At 39.9% G+C, this 23,219-nt stretch overlaps 1 protein-coding gene across 1 annotated transcript in view; it reads right to left on the reverse strand.

Moving 5' to 3' along the window:
• Positions 1-23,219, reverse strand: part of LOC137039766 (complement factor H-like) — a 108,945-nt gene that overhangs the window by 33,653 nt on the left and 52,073 nt on the right. The window contains exons 15-18 of the mRNA XM_067415040.1: positions 11,894-12,070; positions 7,868-8,044; positions 7,625-7,786; positions 7,317-7,493 (exon numbers count right to left, since the gene is read on the reverse strand). Of these exons, the coding sequence (XP_067271141.1) occupies positions 7,317-7,493; positions 7,625-7,786; positions 7,868-8,044; positions 11,894-12,070 (693 nt within the window). The remainder of the gene's footprint in view (positions 1-7,316; positions 7,494-7,624; positions 7,787-7,867; positions 8,045-11,893; positions 12,071-23,219) is intronic.

Raw genomic sequence — 23,219 nt, forward strand, 5'->3', positions numbered from 1 at the left:
AGGCTGAGTGAGCCCGTATATCTCACTCAGCTATAGCTCGCCCATATCCCAGGCCGGCCTTATCGGCGGCACGGTCAGGGACTGCGCCCAACAGTTCTTGGCCGTCCCCAGAGGCAGACTGAGGCCATCTGCCCCGGCGGCCCGCTGCTGCGCCTAAGCGCCGCCGGCACAGTTGCCTCAGCCTCTTCGCCGCCAGGGCGACTTCCTGCGACGCCCTCCCGCGTGGCCACAGCAGCAGCCTTCACCCTGGCCACGCTGCGGAGCGAGCTGCAGGAAGCCGTTCCAGTCCGCGCCAGCCCCGCAGCCTGCTGAAAAAAGGCCAGCGGCGCTCCGGACGTGGACAGCTCTGGGATGGGCAGTTCTTTCATGGGACGGTGGCAGGTCCGCCCCTTCCCCCGGTTGAGGGCAGGTGGGGGAATCCTTTGTCCAGTCCTTTGACCCGTGGGCCAGCAGCACCCTTTGTAAGAAAGAACTGATTAACCCATCCCTGAGCACCCAGAGACCGGTGACGGCAGTGCGCGCCGCCCCCGGGCCACGCCGCTCTCGTCTCTCTCTGTCGCCAGCCCCTCTCAGAGCAGACCCCAGTGGAACGCGAGTCCTTCCCTGGTCTCCTCTGTCAGGGCGCAGTTGTTACCGCCGCCCCGACACCGGCCCGCTATGCCACCCGAGTCCGGGCCGGTAACACTGCCTCGCTGCCCCACCGAGGGTACACCGTTGCTCCGTATGACCCTGTTGGTATACTCCCTGGGAACGTGGCTACAGCTGCCGGGTCTGTCCCACTGGGTGGCGCGGACCATCCGGCTCGGCTATGCGATTCAGTTTGTGCGAGCTCCTCCCCGCTTCCGGGGTGTCCGGTACACCATGGTGGAGTCCAATGCCCCTGTCATGCGTGCGGAGATCGCGACCCTACTGGCGAAGGGCGCGGTCGAGCTCGTCCCTCCAGCCGAGATGAAGTCCGGCTTCTACAGCCCCTACTTCATTGTACCGAAGAATTCCGGTGGGTTACAGCCGATCCTGGACCTTCGCGTCCTGAACTAATCCCTTTACAGGCTTCCGTTCAGGATGTTGACTGCGAAACGCCTTTTCGAATGCGTTCGTCCATGTGATTGGTTTGAAGCGATCGACCTGAAGGACGCGTACTCCATGTGTCCATCCTTCCGCGACGCAGACCGTTCCTAGGGTTTGCGTTCGAAGGGCGGGCATATCAGTATGCCGTACTCCCATTCACTCCCGCCGCATGTCCCAACTCGCCCAACATCTTGTTCTATGGAGTCAGAAGCGCCTGAGGTCCCTTCGTGCTGTCCATATCCCGGGGATCCTGAACCGTGCAGCCGACGAGCTCTCACGGTTTCAGCCAATCCTTGGGGAGTGGAGACTCCATCCCCAGACTGTCCAGCTGATCTGGGATCAGTTCGGGGACACACAGGTAGATCTGTTGCCTCCCACGACTCGTCCCATTGCAGCCTGTACTATTCCCTGACCGAGGGCACGCTCGGCACGGATGCACTGGCGCACAGCTGGCCGCAGGGCCTACGCAAGTATGCGTTTCCCCCAGTGAGCCTTCTTGCACGTGTTTTGTGCAAGGTCAGGGAGTACAAGGAGCAGGTCACGTTGGTCGCCCCGTACTGGCACGGCCGGACCTGGTTCCCAGAACTAGTTCTCCTTGCGACAGCCCCTCCCTGGCCGATTCCTCTGAGACAGGATCTCCTCTCTCAGAGACGGGGCACCCTGTGGCACCCGCATCCCGATCTTTGGAACCTCCACGTGTGGCTCCTGGACGAGACGAGGCAGGTTTGAGTACCCTACCACCTACGGTGGTGGCTACCATCACTTCCGCTCTGGCCGAGTCCACGAGACAGGCCTATGCGTTGAAGTGGAACCTCTTCGTCAATTGGTGCTCTTCTCACCAAGAAGACCCCTGGAAATGCCCGATCGGGTCTGTGCTCTCTTCCTCCAAGAAGGGTTGGATCGAAGGCTGTCTCCATCCACCCGAAGGTTTATGTGGCCGCTATCGCCGCTTATCATGACCTCTTGGACGGTAAAACGGTAAGTAAGCACGACCTGGTCATCAGGTTCCTGAGGGGTGCGAGGAGACTACATCCTCCTCGTGCTCCTCTCGTACCCTCTTGGGACCTCTCAGTAGTTCTAAGTGCTCTGCAGAGGGCCCCATTTGAGCCTTTGCGGTCAGTAGATGTTAAGTTCTTGTCTATGAAGACAGCGCTCCTGACCGCATTGGCCTCCATCAAGAGGGTAGGGGACCTGCAGGCATTTTCGGTTGACGAAGCGTGCCTGGAATTCGGGCCGGCTGACTCTCACGTGATCCTGAGACCCCGGCCTGGATATGTGCCCAAGGTTCCCACCACTCCATTCAGAGACCAGGCGGTGAACCTGCAAGCGCTGCCTTTGGAGGAGGCAGACCCAGCCTTGACATTGCTTTGTCCAGTACGCGCCCTTCACACTTACGTAGACAGGACGCAGTGTTTCAGGACCTCAGACCAGCTCTTTGTCTGTTATGGTGAGAAGCTGAAAGGGAAGGCTCTCTCAAAGCAAAGGCTGTCTCACTGGATAGTGGACACCATTGTTTTGGCTTACCAGCAGCAAGGGCGTCCATGCCCCCTTGGGGTCAGGGCACACTCCACTCGGAGCGTGGTCTCCTCTTGGGCTTTAGCATATGGCGCTTCGCCAACAGACATCTGCAGAGCTGCAGGCTGTGCGACACCAAACACATTCGCCAGATTCTATAATCTCCGAGTGGAGCCTGTATCCGACTATGTACACGCCTCTACAAGTGGCCGGTAATGGATTGGCTCAGGTGTCTTCACTTGCTCGCCATTCCACTCCACGGACTGGATACGTGCGATATTCTTCTCAGGTGAGCTCCACGAGAGCCCTGAGCTCCTCCAGCACTGACGACGCCGACGCCAGTAAGTCTGCCCTTAGCCCAGACACTCGTGTCCGGCCAGGTGGCCCATGTGCATGGTTCCCCTCCGGCGACCCCCACATGTGTATTTCCACCGTAAGCCTCCCTGAGCGGGTGTTTTCCCTTGGCAACCTTGCCACCCCCTGGGGTTAAAAGTCCACCTGCGGCTGGTACCCCAGTGATCTTCCGTATGCAGCCCCTCGGGTCATACGTGTATCCTTAAGTCCTCCCTACGGGTAGGCATCTTGGTGCATATCTCCTACTGGATATGCCTCCCAGTTTACCTTGGTATTCCTGCGTTAAGCAGAGGCCTTTGACCGTCCTACTTGCATCAGGGCTCTCACGCTTGCGCAGGGCACTGGAAGACAGCGAGTGGCGTGATTACATTGGGACCCCCATTCGTCAGTCACTGATGTTACGTCGGACTGACTGAACGAAAGGGAACATCTCGGTTACGTATGTAACCCTCGTTCCCTGAGAGAGCATGAACCACCCATGAACACAGTCTCAGCATGCTGTGATGCGCTAGAGGAGTGAGGGGCCCGCTGAGGGCAGGGTGGTCCCAATGTAATCCTCAGATCACCCAGACTTATCAGCCAAAATAGCTCTTTTCCAGATCACCGGAAAAGAAACTAGATCGGGATATAAGTGAAAGGACTCAACCGCATTTGAGGTATCATAGTCTCGACCGCGCATCTAGAGCGCTGTGTGATGCGACACTCAAACACTTGAACACTCAAACCTTCGAGACGAACAGGGCGCTGACGTGATCCCGTTATCCTGAGGAAACATTAATCACCCACAAACTCAATCTCAACAATAGGCTTGTTTGAGATGCGCCTTGCCTCGCCTGAAATAAAGGCGAGACTAGGCGGCTGCAGTGAGGGAAGGAGTGAAAAAAGTGCAGGCAAGCCGGACAGTTCTCTCTTCTCGTAGTGGATCAGACACCTACAAGATCAGTTGCGGATATCGCGGGATTCACACTCGTCCGCTTTGTTGCTGATAAACTGGATGTAATTTAAGTTCTGTTGCTTTTATATGAAAATAAATATTATGAACAAGACACCAAAGTTTTTGTTATTTCATTTCGAAAGGCCTGTTTATCAAGCATTTTTATTTTAATTACAGACGTTTTTATATATTTTTATTAATATGACAACAATCACATAACCCACAGAGAGATTGCACTGTCTGAGAGTTTGGGAATATTCACACATAATTTATACATATTAAAACATGATATCAGAGTTTTGAAATCAAATATTTAAAAAAACAACCTTACATCACGGTTGTTTAAACCAATAAACATTAACGGTGTCGTCAGCAAGTCGTTTCCCATCATGCTTTTGCTCAGCGCAGTCGATGGAGAGCAGCTGCTCTCGACTGCAGAATCCGACACTTTCACTCGCGAGAGATTTTTGACATACGTCAGCATGACATCAGAGCAAGGCGGACCGCCCTCGGACACATTTCAAACCGGCATACATCTCGCACTGATCACCGGTGATCGGTTCTGCGCAGATTTGCTCATCTCAAACAAGCCTATTGTTATGTGAGAGGGCTCGTGGCCATCAGGACAGGAAACGACCGCCTCCAGAAACGAGCGGGTGGAATGACGTCTTCCACCCGCACCGCTCTTTTACAAGAAAATTGGCTCTTTTAAATGTGCTGAAGCACCCAGGAACGACCGCGGCAAAACACAGGAGATTAGTGCAACCATGTGTATGCACCCATGAATTCCACCAGTTCCCAGAGAATGGTTTATAACAGAGTTTTTAATCCTTTTAAAAAAAAAGTACCATAGGATATTTTGCTGTATAATTATCTGAGCATGCAATATATCAAAAGAAAGAGCTTACCCTCTGCTTTAAAAAAACTAAACAAAATCATTTTATTCAAGCTTCGTGCATTCCTTTTTTTATCAACACTTAAATATGCCTACGTTTCATAAAAAAAGCAACATTGAACAAAAAGCTGAGAAAATCTAATTTTTGTTAAAGTCTACATCCAGATCAGATTCAGAGCGATGATTAAACACAGATGGAGTAGATCGAGTCCATCAACACTACTAATGCTTGCACAGTCATGTAGCTCGTCTACCTGGGTAGCCTGGGTCCACATTTCATTCAGTAACATTAGGCAGTTTTGATTTATATGATGTTTAATGTTGATGATCATGTTATTTTATATGTGTATCTGCTTACATACAATCATATCACTTGTTTTACTGCATCTTCTTTTCCTGTGTTTTGATCAGGAGATTCTGTTCTCATTCAGAAGATGTGTAATAGTACACCCCCTCCCAGCGCATAACAGTGAAAACACAGAAAATTCTGTGTCTAATGGGGAAAGAGTTAAGCTCTATTTTCTTTTACTAATTTTAAATTCTTAATTCATAATATGAATAAAATGTTCAATAATATCAATAAAAAAGGTTAAATTCAACCAAGGAGTGCTTCTCTATAACCTTACCCTCACTAACCGGTTCATGATCCCACTGGCCATCACCTTGACATTAAATAATTTGATGGATTGTTTTTAGTGATCGACAGATATATTGGTTTCCCGATATTTAAAGGGATACTTCATTGCTTTTTCATATTAAACTATGTTATTTCCTTAACTAAGACGAGTTGATACATACCTCTCTCGTCTTAGTGCTTGCACTTAATCGCACTTACGCACGGTGACATTCTGATAGCATTTAGCTTAGCCCACTAAGCCCAGTTCATTCACTATGGTACCAAACAGAGATCAAGTTAGAAGCGACCAAACACCTCCACGTTTTCCCTATTCAAATACAGTTACACAAATAGCATGGTGACACAAAATAAAACGTGGAGCTTTTCTAAGCGGATTAAAAAGGAGAACAATAATGTATGGCGGAATAGCACTTCTGAGAGTACTTCGACTCTGCGCAGTAAAAAGTCATGGCTGAAACATCCTCCTTCACATCTCAGATGTATTTAAATAAAATAATTAGGCCTTTCTCAATGAGAGACATTCTGTGTAAACGCAAAGAAAACAGCGCTCTGCAAGGTATTTCATAAATCTATACCAACACAAACATTATTAATAATTCTGATAACGTGCCAGATGAGACGGACTCTATAATAGGGATGATGTACACTCACCTGAAGGATTATTAGGAACACCTGCTCAATTTCTCATTAATGTAATTATCAAATCAACCAATCACATGGAAAATGCTTCAATGCATTTAGGGGTGTGGTCCTGGTCAAGACAATCTCCTGAACTCCAAACTAATTGTCAGAATGGGAAAGAAAGATGATTTAAGTAATTTTGAGCATGGCATGGTTGTTGGTGCCAGACGGGCCGGTCTGAGCACAGTCCACAACCTTAAGGCGGATTGGCTACAACAGCAGAAGACTGCACCGGGTACCACTCATCTCCACTACAAATAGGAAAAAGAGGCTACAATTTGCACCAGCTCACCAAAATTGGACAGCTGAAGAGTGGAAAAATGTTGCCTGTCTCGATTTCTGTTGATACATTCAGATGGTAGAGTCAGAATTTGGCGTAAACATAATACATATTAAAGTTTCAGCCTTGTAAACAATTGTGAAGTGAAATTTAACCCAAAGTACCAACTGTCCACTCTAATACTGTTATAACCTCTTTACATGAACAAGGGATCAGTAACATGAAGAAAGCACTATGGCATAAGGTCGTGCAGCAGCAAGCATCAAAACAGTGATAGAAACCTTTTGTAAATGTGTGCAATTGTACAGGGCCCTGTTCCTGTGTTTTGCCTGGGGCCCCCAAATCACTAAATCTGCCCGTGTCGTAATTTCTTACGACAATATGTGGAAAGATGAGCGGAGTCAGATTCATTCTTTTAAATGTTCCTCATTAATAGTTTTGGATTAATTCAGGTTTGTAGATTATACTTAGTGTCTCTGCTGTATTTAAACGTTTCTATAATCTATTTTATTTTGGATTAACGTGACCATTTTTAAACCACTCAGCCCTCTTTCTCTAGTGGCTTCAAGCAGGTGAGGATCTTTATCAGAAGGACATTTAGCACAGTGGCATTTAAACACTCATTTGATTTTGATTCTAGAAAATAACATTTGGACAAAAACTGTTACATAGGATGAATCAATCATATTCTTGCTGTTTTGCCAGAAGAGAAAAACAAGTCAATTTTACAAGCGTATAAAACGGATGATGTTTAACATTATATTATCAATTATTAATCTAGAGCAAAAGTGCCAAAACTCCTGATTTCACAGAATTAACTGTCATCACTAACACAATGTTTTATGTGGACTTGATGTTATTCCTCATGATCTTTAAATACATTTTTTTTTTTTTTTGAAGAGATGTTTTTCTCTAAGAAGTTTTAAAAGATTATCAAAGATCAAAACCTCACCTTCACATGTTGGCGGTTCTTCCCAAATTCCATTCCGGCAGGAAACTGTGCTTTTCCCATTCATTGAGAATGACTTTTGACATACATATTTTACACTAGATCCATATGCATAAAATTCTTCAGGTTTAGATGTTATGAGTGTATTTTCCACCTTTGGAGGAATGCCACAACGCACACCTAGTAAAAAAAAAAAAAAAAACAATTTATGAACTCCAATAAGACTGAGATTAGATTGTCGATAGACTCTATTGTCCACTATATGCTGTCGCTGCTCCTCACAAACATGCAATGAGAATTGAGAAGCTCACCCTCACAGACTGGTGTCTCCCATGTACCATTGACACATTTTATCAAGGGTTGAGTTGGTATGAACCCTGGAACACATTCCACTTCAACAGGTCCTTGATCATGACTGGTTTGCTTTAGTTTTCCACGGTGAACACTGGGTAAAGCTCCACATTCTCCCACCGCTGTAAAGACAGAAAACAGGGAGCACATTTCAGTACACTATCATTCGTCTAACACCTGAGACTGACAGTAATAAAACTCACGGATGCACCGAGGTTCTTCAGACAAAGAGCCCCTGCTGCATGTCACTGAATCCCACCAGTTCCCAGAGAATGTTTTATAACCCGTGTTGCAGGAGTAAAAGATTTCGTTCTCATTGGAGGGGAGCCTGTATGTGAACCCGTTTTCCACAGATAGATCACGGCACACGTTTTTTTCCGCTGTGAGGAAACAAAATTCCGATTTACATGTTTTTGAGTCTTCATAGTTAAAGCCCATCTTTCAAGTTGAAGATCACTGTGAATGAACGTGTAGATAAATAGTATAGGAACTCGACTTGCGTGAAGAAATTAATCATAGATGTGCATTAAAACAGTTTTTTAAAAGAAATTGTGAGTAAAATTACTTCCGTTGTGAAAAACGCTCTGATTGGAAGTGAAGCAACGGCCGGTAAACATCGTCTCTTTGTAATGGAGTCAGACAGCGAAGAGGTTGCAGTTGGGATAAATTTCAACTCTTACGATGGGCCATTGCCGTATAATTACGAGCCGCCTAGGTGAGACGGGTCAGGGAGAGTTAAGGGGAAGGGGAAATGGACAGAGGAGAGAGATAGAGTTGTGGTGTGAGGAGAATCGGTTGAGAATCGGGCAGGTGTCACACAGCGATTCCGGCAAATACACGGATAATGCGACCCGGCATTTGTTCCCGGGCCGCTAGATTTTGTCCATTCACACTGCCAGCGAAATACCGTAATATGTGCGCTTTCACACACAACCCGTAACGGTCCCGGGTCGAGTTGACACGTGACATCCTGATGTGACGTATAATGGCGAGCGATCTCAGCTTCAGCGCGGATAGTAAGGAGCTCCGTGGTCTCGACTTGTGTCCAGTTTGCGCACATTTCTGCTTGTTTAATTTTAGTTTATTTTGTATACGAACACTCTCTGCGTTTAAAACACCGACTAGCTCTTCTGGCACTGCAGGGTTGTATTATTGAAAAAACAAGCTCTAGGAGTCGCATGATAACTACGTACACGTTGCGGCATTAGTTTTGGCTTTTGTTCACACAGCGCTCGTCCCGGGTCGAATACCGCAATGTTACTAGGTCTCCGACCCGGGTTCAATTCGGTAATCAATTCCGCGACGTGGTTGCTTTCACACAGAAGGCGACCCGGCAATGTTCCGGGAATATCGTGGGTCCGACGTGCAGTGTGAAAGGGGCTTTGGTGAGTGACCACAGGGTATAGCTAATTGACCCTTCGCTAAGCCCCGCCCCCCGTAGTTACTGTTGCTACGCCTGTCAAGCTTTCGCGCCTGACACGTCTATTACAGTATGTATGCGCCGGTGTCAGACATTTCCGAGGAGATAATTAGTCATTTCTGGCGAACAGGGGAAATATCTGAGAGAGTAAGAAAAAAGGGACTGCAGTATGTATTTGCGGAATATATCCGCGACATATTATGCAACCGATTACAGAATAATTTCGATAAAATTGAAGCTAAAGCCTATGGTCTCAGCGCAATCAGCAGCTGCCTCATATGTATGTTCAAGCACAACAGGGTAAGTAAAATGAGAAAATAATCGAATAATTATAAATCAAACAACTTATCAATAAATCTTGTGGAATAAACACAAGACATTAGCCTGAAAACTTTGCAATGATTCTCCGGCTTAACGTTATATTTAGCGCGTTGGGCTACTGCTCACATGTCGTGTGTCTATAATCTACTCCTTGGACCTGGCACTAGCCTGAGATTCTGACCTGAGCCATTCATCAAAAACCACACATTTACTGAAACCTTATAACAGAAAGCCAGTCTCTCAAACATGATGGGTTTTATTAATATTATAAACACAGCCACTGCAACAATCCTTATGATGAAGGTCTTAATTTGCACACATTTTGTCTAAACAAAACTACAATACAAATAAATAAATAAAGCTAAGACAGTTCTTTTTATAGTCTATATACTGAATCATATGTAATAACTTGCATCAGTCAAAAACCTCATGTATTTTCAGTTTGTTGAAGCAAACGTAGGTGTTTTTGTTAATCCTGACGACATTTAACGTTAGTTGTGAATGGGGTCTCACACACATTGCTTGATTCAAGGCTGGTATTTCTTACCTTCAGTTTTACGTTTTGGGGAAGGAAAAAAAAATACACCATCTGTCCAAACTTTTAGGATAGGCATCAGATTTGCACAATCCATATACGCACAGATTTGCATCGGCATGTTTCCCTCGCTCGAAAGCTTGACAGACCTTCCGTGCCTAGTTACAGTTGCTAAGCCACGATTGGCCTGTGGTGGTATTCGGGCGTGGCTTAGCGAAGGGTCAATTGTGACTAACGTTGTCTCCATGTTTATCACATTGCAGTATCTTTAATAAATCATATTTGGCTATATTGTTGTCGACTTTGTTGTTTTTCAAGCATCCATGTAGATTGTCACCATCTATGCCAGCAATATGTGTCTTAAAATAATTAATTTAGATCCCAGACTTTAAATGAATGTTGTAGGATGTAGGCTATAGCTTACATCTGTGACGGTCAGATAGGGATAGACATTCTGTGCATTTCTACACAACATAGTTTATTGTGACATTCTGTAGAAATTGCTAGCTGATGTTTAATCAGTAACGTTAACTGCTTTTAGACCTAGGTGTCCGCATGTTCTGCTTCTGCAGATGTCAGGCGTTTGGGCCGTATATCTGAACAACATAACCGGACAGCTGGAATTCCGAGCTTAGTCGGCTGTTATACTACTACACCTCTTAGTATTTCCGACGGACATAATGTCCGTCATGATAAATGTGAGCTGTAAATGAGCTCACATGTACTGTGGAGTACGTATGAAAGCAGTTAGTCTTTCGGCTAGGATGGGAATATGCTGTTCATGTAAATACAGTCATTGTAACAAGGATCTTTTATTGATTCACCATTGCGACAACAGAATTCACCATTGTGACAACTCAAACCTACTATAACTATAATTACGATAACGACAATCTCTATTTTCTGTTTCCACCTCTCAAGACTACGTAAACCCACACTGAGAGCCAGGGCTGCTTTTTTTCTTAATTTCTGCGCGTGGATGTTGTAAAACATATGTATTCTTATGTATGTCTTTTTAAATTGACATTTTCATACAATATTCTGTATAAAATTAGTTATAAAATTTAATTGAAATTTGGCCTTTAAGTGATTTTATTGAATATTGAAAAGTTCTAGTATCTGTAATATATGTAACTGTAACACATACAGTATGTCTGTCCATTCAGACTGGGAACTACAGGTGATTTGTACAGGCTGCTATGTTATATTTAAGAGTTAAACAAATGCTATTTACATGCTTGTTTCTTTTTTTATGGTTTTTGGTTTTAAGAAATTTACATGACAGAAAACAATGTTTAGATAAAAACATTTTATCTAAGTAACCAACAGAGTAACCAAAGTAAAACACTAAGTAAACACTTTACTAAGTAAACAAGTGTTTAAAAAAAAGCAACATAATCCCTTTATTCCTTTAATAATAATAATAATAATAATAATAATAATAATAATAATAATAATAATTATAATAATTATAATAATAATAATATAAAATCCCCCTTTTAGATCAAGTTTAAGGGAGAATTTTTTATTTATTTTCTTTATCTTTATCAGGATCTTTATCAGAAGGACATTTAGCACAGTGGCATTTAAACACTCATTTGATTTTGATTCTAGAAAATAACATTTGGACAAAAACTGTTACATAGGATGAATCAATCATATTCTTGCTGTTTTCCCAGAAAAGAAAAACAAGTCAATTTTACAACCATATAAAACGGATGATGTTTAACATTATATTATCATATTAATCTAGAGCAAAAGTGCCAAAACTCAATTTCTGATTTCACAGGATTAATTGTCGTCACTAACACAATGTTTTATGTGGACTTGATGTTATTCCTCATGATCATTAAATATCCAAGTACCTTTCTTGATTTTCACCTACATTTTTTTTTTTGAAGAGAAGTTTTTCTCTAAGAAGTTTTAAAAGACCATCACAGATCAAAACCTCACCTTTACATGTTGGCAGTTCTTCCCAAATTCCATCGAGGCAGAAAACTGTGCTTTTCCCATTCATTGAGAATGACTTTTGACATACATATGTTACACTAGATCCCTCTGGATAAGATTCTTCAGGTTTAGATGTTATGAGTGCGTTTTCCACATTTGGAGGAATGCCACAACGCACACCTAGTAAAAAAAAAGTGCATTTATGAAATCAGTTGGTGCTGAAATTAACAAAGACAGTCTCAATGTGTTTTTCTATTAAGAAACTGGATCTAAATGAAAGATTTAAAATTTACATACAAAATGAAAAAAAATAATTTTGTCTCCGAATTTAAATACCTTGGATTGGTTTTAGATCCTCAACTAAAATTTACTAAACATATAAAGAAAATCTCTAAAATAATACAAAGCAATCTTAACTGTTTTAGATTAATCAGACACTATATACCAAATAAGGCAGCCCTGCTGTACATGCATGTCATGATTTTTTCACATATTTCATACTGCATGACAGTTTGGGCGCAAGCAGCTCCATCTGCAACAAAACACATTGGTTCACTATATAATCAAGCAATAAAAAATCATGGATAAAAAGCCAATCCGCCATCATCATTGTCATGTCCTTGAAAAATATAATTTACAGAGCTTTAAAAGCTTTAGTGATTTGAGTTTTTTTTTAATTATTATTTTTAATGTATTCATAATTTAGCACCTGAGCCACTTAGCAAATTTGTAAAGATACAGAACAGCAAAAGAGTTACTAGAAGTACTTCAAACTATAACTGCGTAATACCATACTGCAGGACAAGCTTTGCTCAGACAGCCTTTTCTGTCAAGAGCTGTAAGCTATGGAATTCATTACCACTGGACATTAAGAAAAAATCTGAATTCAAAAAGTTCACATCTAGGCTTAGGTTAAGGCTGAAGGCAAACCAAAACTGTAACCATTTTTAAATATTCTCTCTCCACTATATGCTGTCGCTGCTCCTCACAAACATGCAATGAGAATTGAGAAGCTCACCCTCACAGACTGGTGTCTCCCATGTACCATTGACACATTTGATCAAGGGTTGAGTTGGTATGAACCCTGGAACACATTCCACTTCAACAGGTCCTTGATCATGACTGGTTTGATTTAGTTGTCCATGGTGAACACTGGGTAAAGCTCCACATTCTCCCACCGCTGTAAAGACAGAAAACAGGGAGCACATTTCAGTACACTATCATTCGTCTAACACCTGAGACTGACAGTAATAAAACTCACGGATGCACCGAGGTTCTTCAGACAAAGAGCCCCTGCTGCATGTCACTGAATCCCACCAGTTCCCAGAGAATGTTTTATAACCCGTGTTGCAGGAGTAAAAGATTTCATTCTCATTGGAGGGGAGCCTGTATGTGAACCCGTTTTCCACAGATAGATCACGGCACACGTTTTTTTCCGCTGAGAGGAAACAAAATTCCGATTTACATGTTCTTGAGTCTTCATAGTTAAGTGATTTTATTGAATATTGAAAAGTTCTAGTATCTGTAATATATGTAACTGTAACACATACAGTATGTCTGTCCATTCAGACTGGGAACTACAGGTGATTTGTACAGGCTGCTATGTTATATTTAAGAGTTAAACAAAGGCTACTTACATGCTTGTTTCTTTTTTTTATGGTTTTTGGTTTTAAGAAATTTACATGACAGAAAACAATGTTTAGATAAAAACATTTTATCTAAGTAACCAACAGAGTAACCAAAGTAAAACACTAAGTAAACACTTTACTAAGTAAACAAGTGTTTTTTTTAATATCAACATAATCCCTTTATTCCTTTAATAATAATAATAATAATAATAATAATAATAATAATAATAATAATAATATAAAATCCCCCTTTTAGATCAAGTTTAAGGGTTTTAAAAAAATATATTTATTTACTAATTTAACCGAATCTTAATGTCTTATTTTAAAAAGCGCACGTACCTGTGGTGTTTGGAGATCCATATGTCACCAAACATACAAGAAGAAAGCAGATTTTAGCATTGAAATCCATTTCCAGCACCGTCAGTCTTACTGAGGTCAAACAAAATGAAGCTAAGGACTTTCTGTCTGCAAATATTTGACCAGAGAACGTGTCATAAACGTGTCATAAGGGGCGTTTTGAACTCAACTGGAGCTTGAAAAGTAAAAACACTTCATTTTTGCAATTTTTTTGAAAAATATTTATATTAAATTAAAAAATAATGTGTTATAATGTAACCGTATTAAAGGATGGCCCTAGATTCATCTAGAGATGGCCTCAACTGAAAAAGGCAAAAATTAAAAGCCAAAATGTTATTATGTTTATATTAACAGTGTGCTGAACCCAAAAGATTTTAAACTATTATCTGGAAAATATTTACTTTGCAAAATAAATAAATTTACATTTTTTGTTCTTAACTCAATTCTAATTCTTTTGTGCAGCAAATTTATATCACTCCAAAGCAGCATTTATTGAGAATATGAATTACCGGGGTCCTTGACCAAAGATTAAAAACTGAAATACAGTTTTACAGCAGTGACATTATGATGCCTATTGGAGTTTACCTTGATGTTTGCTATGTATGTTGTCACGATTCATCAGTAAGAGTGCCCTTGATTACCACCAGAGGGCACTCCACCACGGACTGTCACTCCATCAAGGACTACATTATCCAGAATCCTTTGCACAGACTCATCAGCACTCATTGTTTACACCTGTGTCTCCTCATTACCTCAGCCTATATAAACCATGTTCACACTGTCATTCATTGTGAAGTCTTGTTTATTGTATCATGGCATTTCTGAGTGTTTTCCCTGGTTTCTTGTCTCTTGGTCTTGGATTACTTGCCTGTTCCGAGGATTACCCTTTTGCCTGTCTTGTTTTCCTGTTTAACTGTGTGTGATCTTCTGCCTGTTTTTGACTGCAAGTGTAGACTGTCCTTCATTAAAGCTGCATTTGGATCCTCAACATTTGAGTCTCGGAGCAGTCAGAAACAGAAGACTTAAGACTGCAACATACTCCGCAAGAACAGAGAAAAAAGTTCTCGCTCCCTGGGCTGAGAACAAAATGACGTCATTTTGTTCTTGCACCCCAGGTTTGGGAGTTCTCGCAGCTTGTTCTTGACACATCACCTGAGCAGAACTTTTTTTTTTTCCTTGTGGGTGTCCGAGAACTATTGTGTGACTGGTCGTACATTTAAAGTGTACATTACGACAGCAAACACCAAATTATTACTACTTGGATACACACTTTTTGATTAAATCAAGTATATTTAGGTTTATAAGGGTTCTGGTTATCCCTTGTCAAAAAATCCTATTGGATTTTCACTTTGTCCTATAGGATCTTATTGGATTCTTAGAATCCTATAGGACATTCTGATTTATTTTAATGGAATTTCACTTTGTGCTGTAGGATCTTATTGGATTCTTAGAATCCTATAGGACAATCTGATTTATTTTAATGGAATTTCACTTTTAAATGAAAAAAAAAACACTAGATTGGCTTAATATTGTTATATAACCAAAGCAAAGCGTTTGCATAGAAAAACAATCACACTTTCAAATGAAATAATTAGGTTGCGTGTTCCTATAATAATACAAAATATATATAAAAGTGCCATTTTGTCTCACTAGTGCAGGGGTGGCATTTTGCACCTATGAATGGGTCATATATGACTAAATAAAATTTTAAATTCAAGATTTAATATCAATGAGATTTTTATTCATGTAATGTTTTAAATCTAGATGGTTATTTATCATGTAAATAATGTGTGACTGTGGCGTTTTAATGCGCATGCGCGTTGGACATTCGAATCGCGTTCTTCAAACCACACTGGAGCAGAGTTGCCATGGAAACGGGGACTCGGAGTCAAACGAGCAGCACTTCCGCGCTGTTTTCACTAGTTTCAGGTGAGTTTAGTCCCTAAAACCACACAAATAATAAACACAACTGTTCCTGACACCTTTCTTACGTTAACTGACACACTTCTGTTGAATATTTACTTGATAGAAATGGTTTAGTGTCGAATTCGGGAGCATCTCAACCGTTTTCACAAGAGGTAACTTAAGCTAACGCTGCAAACTGGTAAACAAGTATTGTAAAAATGTTCTGACGTCAGGAGGGACAAAATAACCCATCTACAACAGAGGGGAAGATTCCAACATTTCTGGAGGAAGCTGCTGACAGAGCTGTAAGAAACGGGTGAACTGAGGAAGGTAATTTTAATGCATGTATTTCACATATTTGACATAATATCAGCATGATTTAGTTATTTTCTTTAGCAAAATTATACATATTAAGAAGGCTTTGACATTCAAAACATAAGTGACACTGTATGAGGAATATTAAATTAACAAGTAAACCTAAAAACACAAACCCTGTTTATATTAAAACAGGTCACAAAACTATTGAGTTTTACTGGTATTATCTATAGTGGAGATGAGTGTGATGAGGTTCAGGTGTGAGTAATCAGTATTCGGGAGAGGGAGCGCTGTGATTGGCTGGTGTGAGAACCTGGCAGATTTATAACAAATAGAAATTGAATTTGAATCTAAAATCGTGTTCTGTATTGTTAAAGAATTAGTTCACCCCAAAATTAAAATCTCCTGATAATTTCCATCGGTCATTTTCTAAAAAAAAAAAAAAGCATACCTTTTACCTCAAATGCACGACTTTGCTGTTGTTTTCCCACTGCGTATTACGCCGGAAAGGTCAGTGCTGACCCAGTGCCGAAAAACTCCATCTCATGTTCTCCTCTAACTTTAAAATGGTCCGACATTGTTGTTTTACCTTTTATTTTTGTAAAGGGTGTTTGATTTAGTCTTTGCACGTTTGTTTTAACACTGGGACGGTACTTCCACATACGTCACACGCATGACCTTTCCAACGTAATGACGCCACAAAGCCTTACATCATCAAATTCGAGCATTTGAGGTTAAAAAGTATATACATGTTTATTTATTTTCTACTGAAGAATGAAAGACATGAACATCTTGGATGGCATTAGGGTGAGTAAAAGAATAGGAATTATCTTTTTTGGGTGCACTAATCCTTTAATGTACATTCTTTCTGCTTTGCTTTTGGAGCCATAATAATTTATGGGTTGTGAAAACACTGAATGAATAGACATCATTGTACTTGGACATTATTAAATGGCTACTCGGTAGTAAAGTTAAGAATTCCAGCTAGCCGTGTGTTAATGTGGTGTGTATTCTTCTCATTTTAGCTCCTACATCCATTTGGGCTGAAGGTCAAGACAGAACCAAACCAAAGCTGGCCTGTAACCTGCCGGCCTATATGACAGACTTCACACTGACAGCTGCTGACATGGATGCTGCATCACATGTTTTTGAACACTTTTCCACCTAGAATTTAAAGTGTGGAGTATTCATCCCCCACCAGGAGACTTCATGTCTTCATCTATTGTGAGTGGATATCATTTTAAACATTATTTAAAAAAACACGAATTTCTTCTAATTTTTATTGTGTAGTATATGTAAGATTTTTCCATAAAAATAAAATACAATTTTAGTAATGTTTTTAAGTAATAAAGTAATGAATTGTTAAGTAATGTTGTTATAATCCTGTTAATTTATGTACAGTATAAATTGCAAACGTATGCTTGTTTTGGGCACATGTTTGCAGGTTATAGACATTTTAGAGGAGGAAGATGCTGTGTATTTAAAGGTGCTTTAAGTCATTTTTATTTGTACAATGTTATTTTTGTATATAAATCATTATTACAATGGAACAAATTGCTATTTTTTTATTTGTAAATTAGCAACTAAATGTTTTAACCATTGCACAGCACCACTTTATCAAAAATAATTTACAACTTTGTAGTTTATTATTTTATGTCACATGAGAACACATGAAAGTTTATATTTTTGTTCAGATTATGTAATTTCTGTAATAAAGTTTGTATCATAGAATGGTAACTTCTTTCTGTTGTTATTATTTAGATGTTTGTTGTAACTTAATTACTTAAATGTACTTCAAGATAATTGAGTAAAGCCATGGCTGCACTGTGGTAATACAACCAATTTATGGTACATGATCCATGTTTTTTAAAACCATGTTTACTGCAAAAAACATGGTTGCTGCAGTCATGGTTACAATGGTTTTATGTAGTATTACTACAATATAACTGTAGTAAAACCATGGTATTAAAACCATGGTTGTTAAAAATACCAGTTACTACAGTAATTCAAACTACAGTTTTACTATAGTATTACTACAATATAACTGTAGTAAAACCATGTTTTTTTAAAAACCATGGTTCGCACCAAAATACCGCGGTTACTACGGTCATAGTTGTATGGGAAGTTAACCTAACTATGACGACTTCCGCTCTGAGAAACCCGGAAATGTGAAAAGGGTCTAATTCTACTTTTTTTTTCTTTCTTACAGTGTACCAAGTATTCAGACATAGTAGCCTTGGTACACTTTGCTATCTTTGCCGTGTCCGAATATGCCTTCCCTACCATGTAGAAAGCAAAGATAGCAAAACCGTGTGTGTGTGTGTGTAAGAACGAGAGAGAGAGAAAGACCCAATTGAATCCAATAAAATCCTGTTGAAATTGTCCTACAGAATATGTATGTATTGTCTTATAAGACAATTCTCACAGAATCTGATAGGAATCAGATAACATTTGGAATCTTATTGGAATCCTTTAGGATTTATCCTACGGGATATTTATGTATTATCTTATAAGACAATTCTCTAACGGAATCCTATAGGAATCAGATCAGAATCTTAAAGGACAAGACATAAATTATCCTATAAGATTATTTCTAACGGAATCCTATAGGAACGGTTCCAAAATATGATAGAAATTTTTAATGGAATCCTGTACAGATTTCCATTAAAAATCCTTAAGGATTTTTTGACAAGGGATCTCATTATTAATTAACATCCTTTGTAGTTTGTGAGTAAAGCTGTAAATTCAAGTGAAATTCGCTGCGCGGCATAACTGATAAATCTATTAGGCGGTCTATTATTGAAAGCGTTTTTCTTCTGGTCTTCTACAAAACAAAAAGTTGCATCATGAATGACGGAAGGGTGCTCCGGCCTGATACGTTAAGTGCGAGTGTGAGCGCAGGCCAGCGGGGGAGTAGGGAGGGGGGACAATCGCTCGGGCACGGTATGAGGCAACCCTTAATGTGCAGCATAAAGGCCCATTTGCACTGCTGTTCTTATTGCAACCCCAGTTTGGTTTGTTTCAAGACTTTAATGCCAGATGTGTTTGATTAAAAGCAGATGGTTTTCTATCTTCACAGTACCACAATAACATACATACCTACATAATTATTGTATTTTTATGAAAAGGTTGTTCATTTTTGTCACTCATTCATTAATTTCCGAACTCCATGACAGAGTGCACTTTATTTTGTGACAAATTAATCCAAATATTTAATGAATGGTTGAAAATGTTTTTTTTTTTCCCCAAAGAATTATCAGTAGAATTTTCAAATAAAATTATTTTCTGTTTATTTCCTTATATCCAGGGTCGTCTTATATTCGGGTATATATGGTAATTAATGATACAATTTTTTGTTGAATGACACGTTTTGCCATTCATTTTTAAATACATCATATTAAAAGGAACTGTAAGAAATGTATTTCAAGTGATCATAAAATTGCCCTGATATGTCCCTAGACATTAAGAAATCATGTTAATTTCAAATACACATTAGTGGTGGGCGATACTGCAAAATTTGGTATCGATCCGATAGCAAATACATATAGGGTCCTTGTTACCGATACGGTACTTTTTACGTGGGCCAGGATATGAAAGTAGCGTTTGCTCAGGATTGTAGCAGTAGAAGACACAAGCAAAGTATAATGAACCTAGATATTTAAATTAAAATATCGATTCAATTACAACTGTATCGATCCGATACAAATACCAGTAGCCGCGTTTCCATTACAGATTTGCGAAAAAATTTTGCGATATTTCTTAAATTTCGATAAAAACTATTGCGAAATGACATCGTTTCCATAGCCGCAGTTATGCGACCAAAACTTATTTTCCTCTCGCGATAGGTCATTTCAAAATGATGGCACTTGGTAGGTTTGTACATCCCATCCATCGCACTAGCCATTATTTTTATTAGAAGGACGTGTGTGTTATCCAAGCATTAATGGCAAGGAAAGCCCCTTAAGCGGCACGGATATGAGGTGTGTGTGTGTGTGTGTGTGTGTGTGTGTGTGTGTGTATCAGATCTGCTTTATGATAATGTGGCATTTCTGTGTTTAGAATCCAGTATTACTGTAATTCTATATTGTCTTAGGAGTTTAACCTGTTAAGCTGACTTCCAAATTTTGAAAAAATCCCAAGAAATGTATACTCAGACTAAAACAAATACAGTTTGTGAATCCTTTGCACTAAAAGCATATTTATGGTCTCATTTGAAAGCAGACACCTAGCAGTTTACTGTAAAGTAGGGCTGGGACAACGCGTCGACGTCATCGATGACGTCGACGCAAAAAATACGTCGACGCAAAATATGCGCGTCGATTCGTCAGACTCAAAATAAAGATGGCGGCGCCGGAGAGTAGTAGCAACCATAGATGTACATAATAAAGTATATTATGTAATTAAGTATATTATTTATTATGTATATCTATGGTAGCAATACGAGTGGCTCCTCAGACTTTCAGAAGTGCAAGGCTTGCGGGTTGGCCACAGTCTATGGGGTTGCCGCGCGTTGCGCGCGGAGCATCACAGGCATGCGCGCACGCGTTTTGTTGTCACGGCTACATAAACAAATTTCTGCACACAGGAAGAAAGATGTTTTGGTAATATTTGATGTATTTTAATCACAAAAACAAAAGTTTGCATCAAGTGAAAGCATCGGACACATTGGCTACGTTACCTACATAATAAGCTGTTTTAAATTTAAAATGTTCAATGTCTAATCGCGCTGATGTGACCGAGGGTATCCATCCTCTAAGTGAGCAGTTTCATCCCAGGACTATTCCGGTTTTAAACGGAATATTGGCGCCCATAATGCACGCTACATGTAACTTTTTTCACTGTCATGCCGCGGATGCGCGTAGCGTTTCTGTTGCGGGTCAGCCACGGGGCTGCGTGGCGTTTTCTCTGCCTTTGCACACTAGAAGCGTGTCTGACGCGGCGCTGCTGCTGCTATTGATGCGGAGGGAAGCCCTATTCCTAATGTTAAACATAAATAGCCTACTGATACAGCAAAGACAACGTCGGGAGTAGCCACATATCTATGGTATTGACGGCAAAATAGGCTACAGAATATTTCGTTCTGTATTGACAGTTGCAATATTTCAAAATCGATAATTGTCGTTTTTTATTATTAAAATTAAGCCTATATCTGCATTTATGTAAACCTACAGACTTTCAAACATGAAAATGTAATTTAATAATATGTATTCGTGTCAAAATGATATATAAACATATTTTCTTATTCTATTTTGCCTGGAGACGCTCCCAACACACGTGAAAAATAGGCGCTCTTCTATTTCTAGCATGCACGCGTTTTCGCGCGCCACAGTCAGTGTGCAGAACCTGTTAACATGGGAGCCGAAACAAAAACAGACACGCCACGCAGCCGTGACGCTCACGCTTGCAATGTGTCCCTGGATTTGATTAACCAACTTGTTGATATTTAATCGATGGGCATAGCCTGTAGGCTGAGTTGCATACATAGAAAAATCGTATAATATGTTTCTTTGTTGTAGGTTAATACTTATTTATTTGTGTGTGTGTGTGTGGGTGTGTGTGTGTGTGTGTGTGTGGCCTACTTTATGTTTTCAAGGTTTTATTGAATGCATTGCTCTTGTATAGTCTTACTTTGGAATTTTAAGAGCAATAAACATATATTGCAATGTTAAGGAATTCGTTTTTTCATTCAGATAATTAAATCAACATGTATAAATTGCTATTAGGCAATTAATGGGGAGATAATCGGTAATCGAATCGAATCGTAACCGAATCGGGCAGGAAAAATTAATCGTTAGATTAATCGATGCATCGAAAAAATAATCGCTAGATTAATCGTTTAAAAAATAATCGTTTATCCCAGCCCTACTGTAAAGTCAAAATGATAATATTTTTTATAATAAAAAAAGCTATAATAAGCTTCAAAGTTTTGTAAAGTTATTAGAAATTTATTTGTATGAAATATCTTTATGAAAATAAAATTGAAGTGGGCCTTGGAGAAATCTAGAAATGCACTACAGCTAAAGCCACAAGTCTGACTATGTTATATTTCAGATCTGAAGATGATAAGTCTAAAACTCTGAATTTTATTAAACGTTTTACAAGATCGTTTCATGTGATTTTCTTTTGAGATATCGCTAAAATATCAACTGATGTTTATTGCCACATCTTCTCAGCTTTCATTCGCTATTTAGCCTCTATTGTTTAGAGGTGCAAACTGCCCCATTCAGTTTGTCTCCCCGGCACACATTCACACTTCTGCGGACTGGTTATGGCTCTAATTATTATTCTTTTGTCTGCATTAGATTCTCTATTCAAACTGTTCTATTCAAACCTCATTTCTAAATCAAACCTCTCACTTTACCCTCACTGAGACTCTATCGAATGCATTTCGTCCAAATAAGCATTTCAGTAGTTTTACATTTAGAAAATGTTCATAAAAATAAAGTATTTACTCAGTGGCAGGTGCGTATACGCATATATATTCCCTTGTCAAAAAATCCTTAAGGATTTTTAATGGAAATCTGTACAGGATTCCATTAAAAATTTCTATCATATTTTGGAACCGTTCCTATAGGATTCCGTTAGAAATAATCTTATAGGATAATTTATGTCTTGTCCTTTAAGATTCTTATCTGATTCCTATAGGATTCCGTTAGAGAATTGTCTTATAAGATAATACATAAATATCCCATAGGATAAATCCTAAAGGATTCCAATAAGATTCCAAATGTAATCTGATTCCTATTGGATTCTGTGAGAATTGTCTTATAAGACAATACATACATATTCTGTAGGACAATTTAACTGTAGTAACTGGTATTTTAACAACCATGGTTTTAATACAGTTATATTGTAGTAATACTATAGTAAAACTGTAGTTTGAATTACTGTAGTAACCGGTATTTTAAAAAAAACATGGTTTTAATAGTTATATTGTAGTAATACTACAGTAAAACCATTGTAACCATGACTGCAGCAACCATGGTTTTTGCAGTAAACATGGTTTTAAATAAACATGGATCATGTACCATAAATTGGTTGTATTACCACAGTGCAGTCATGGTTTTACTAAATTATCTTGAAGTACATTTAAGTAATTAAGTTACAACAAACATCTAAATAAT

The sequence above is a fragment of the Pseudorasbora parva genome, chromosome 14 (genome assembly GCF_024679245.1).
Source record: "Pseudorasbora parva isolate DD20220531a chromosome 14, ASM2467924v1, whole genome shotgun sequence".
NCBI lineage: Eukaryota > Metazoa > Chordata > Actinopteri > Cypriniformes > Gobionidae > Pseudorasbora > Pseudorasbora parva.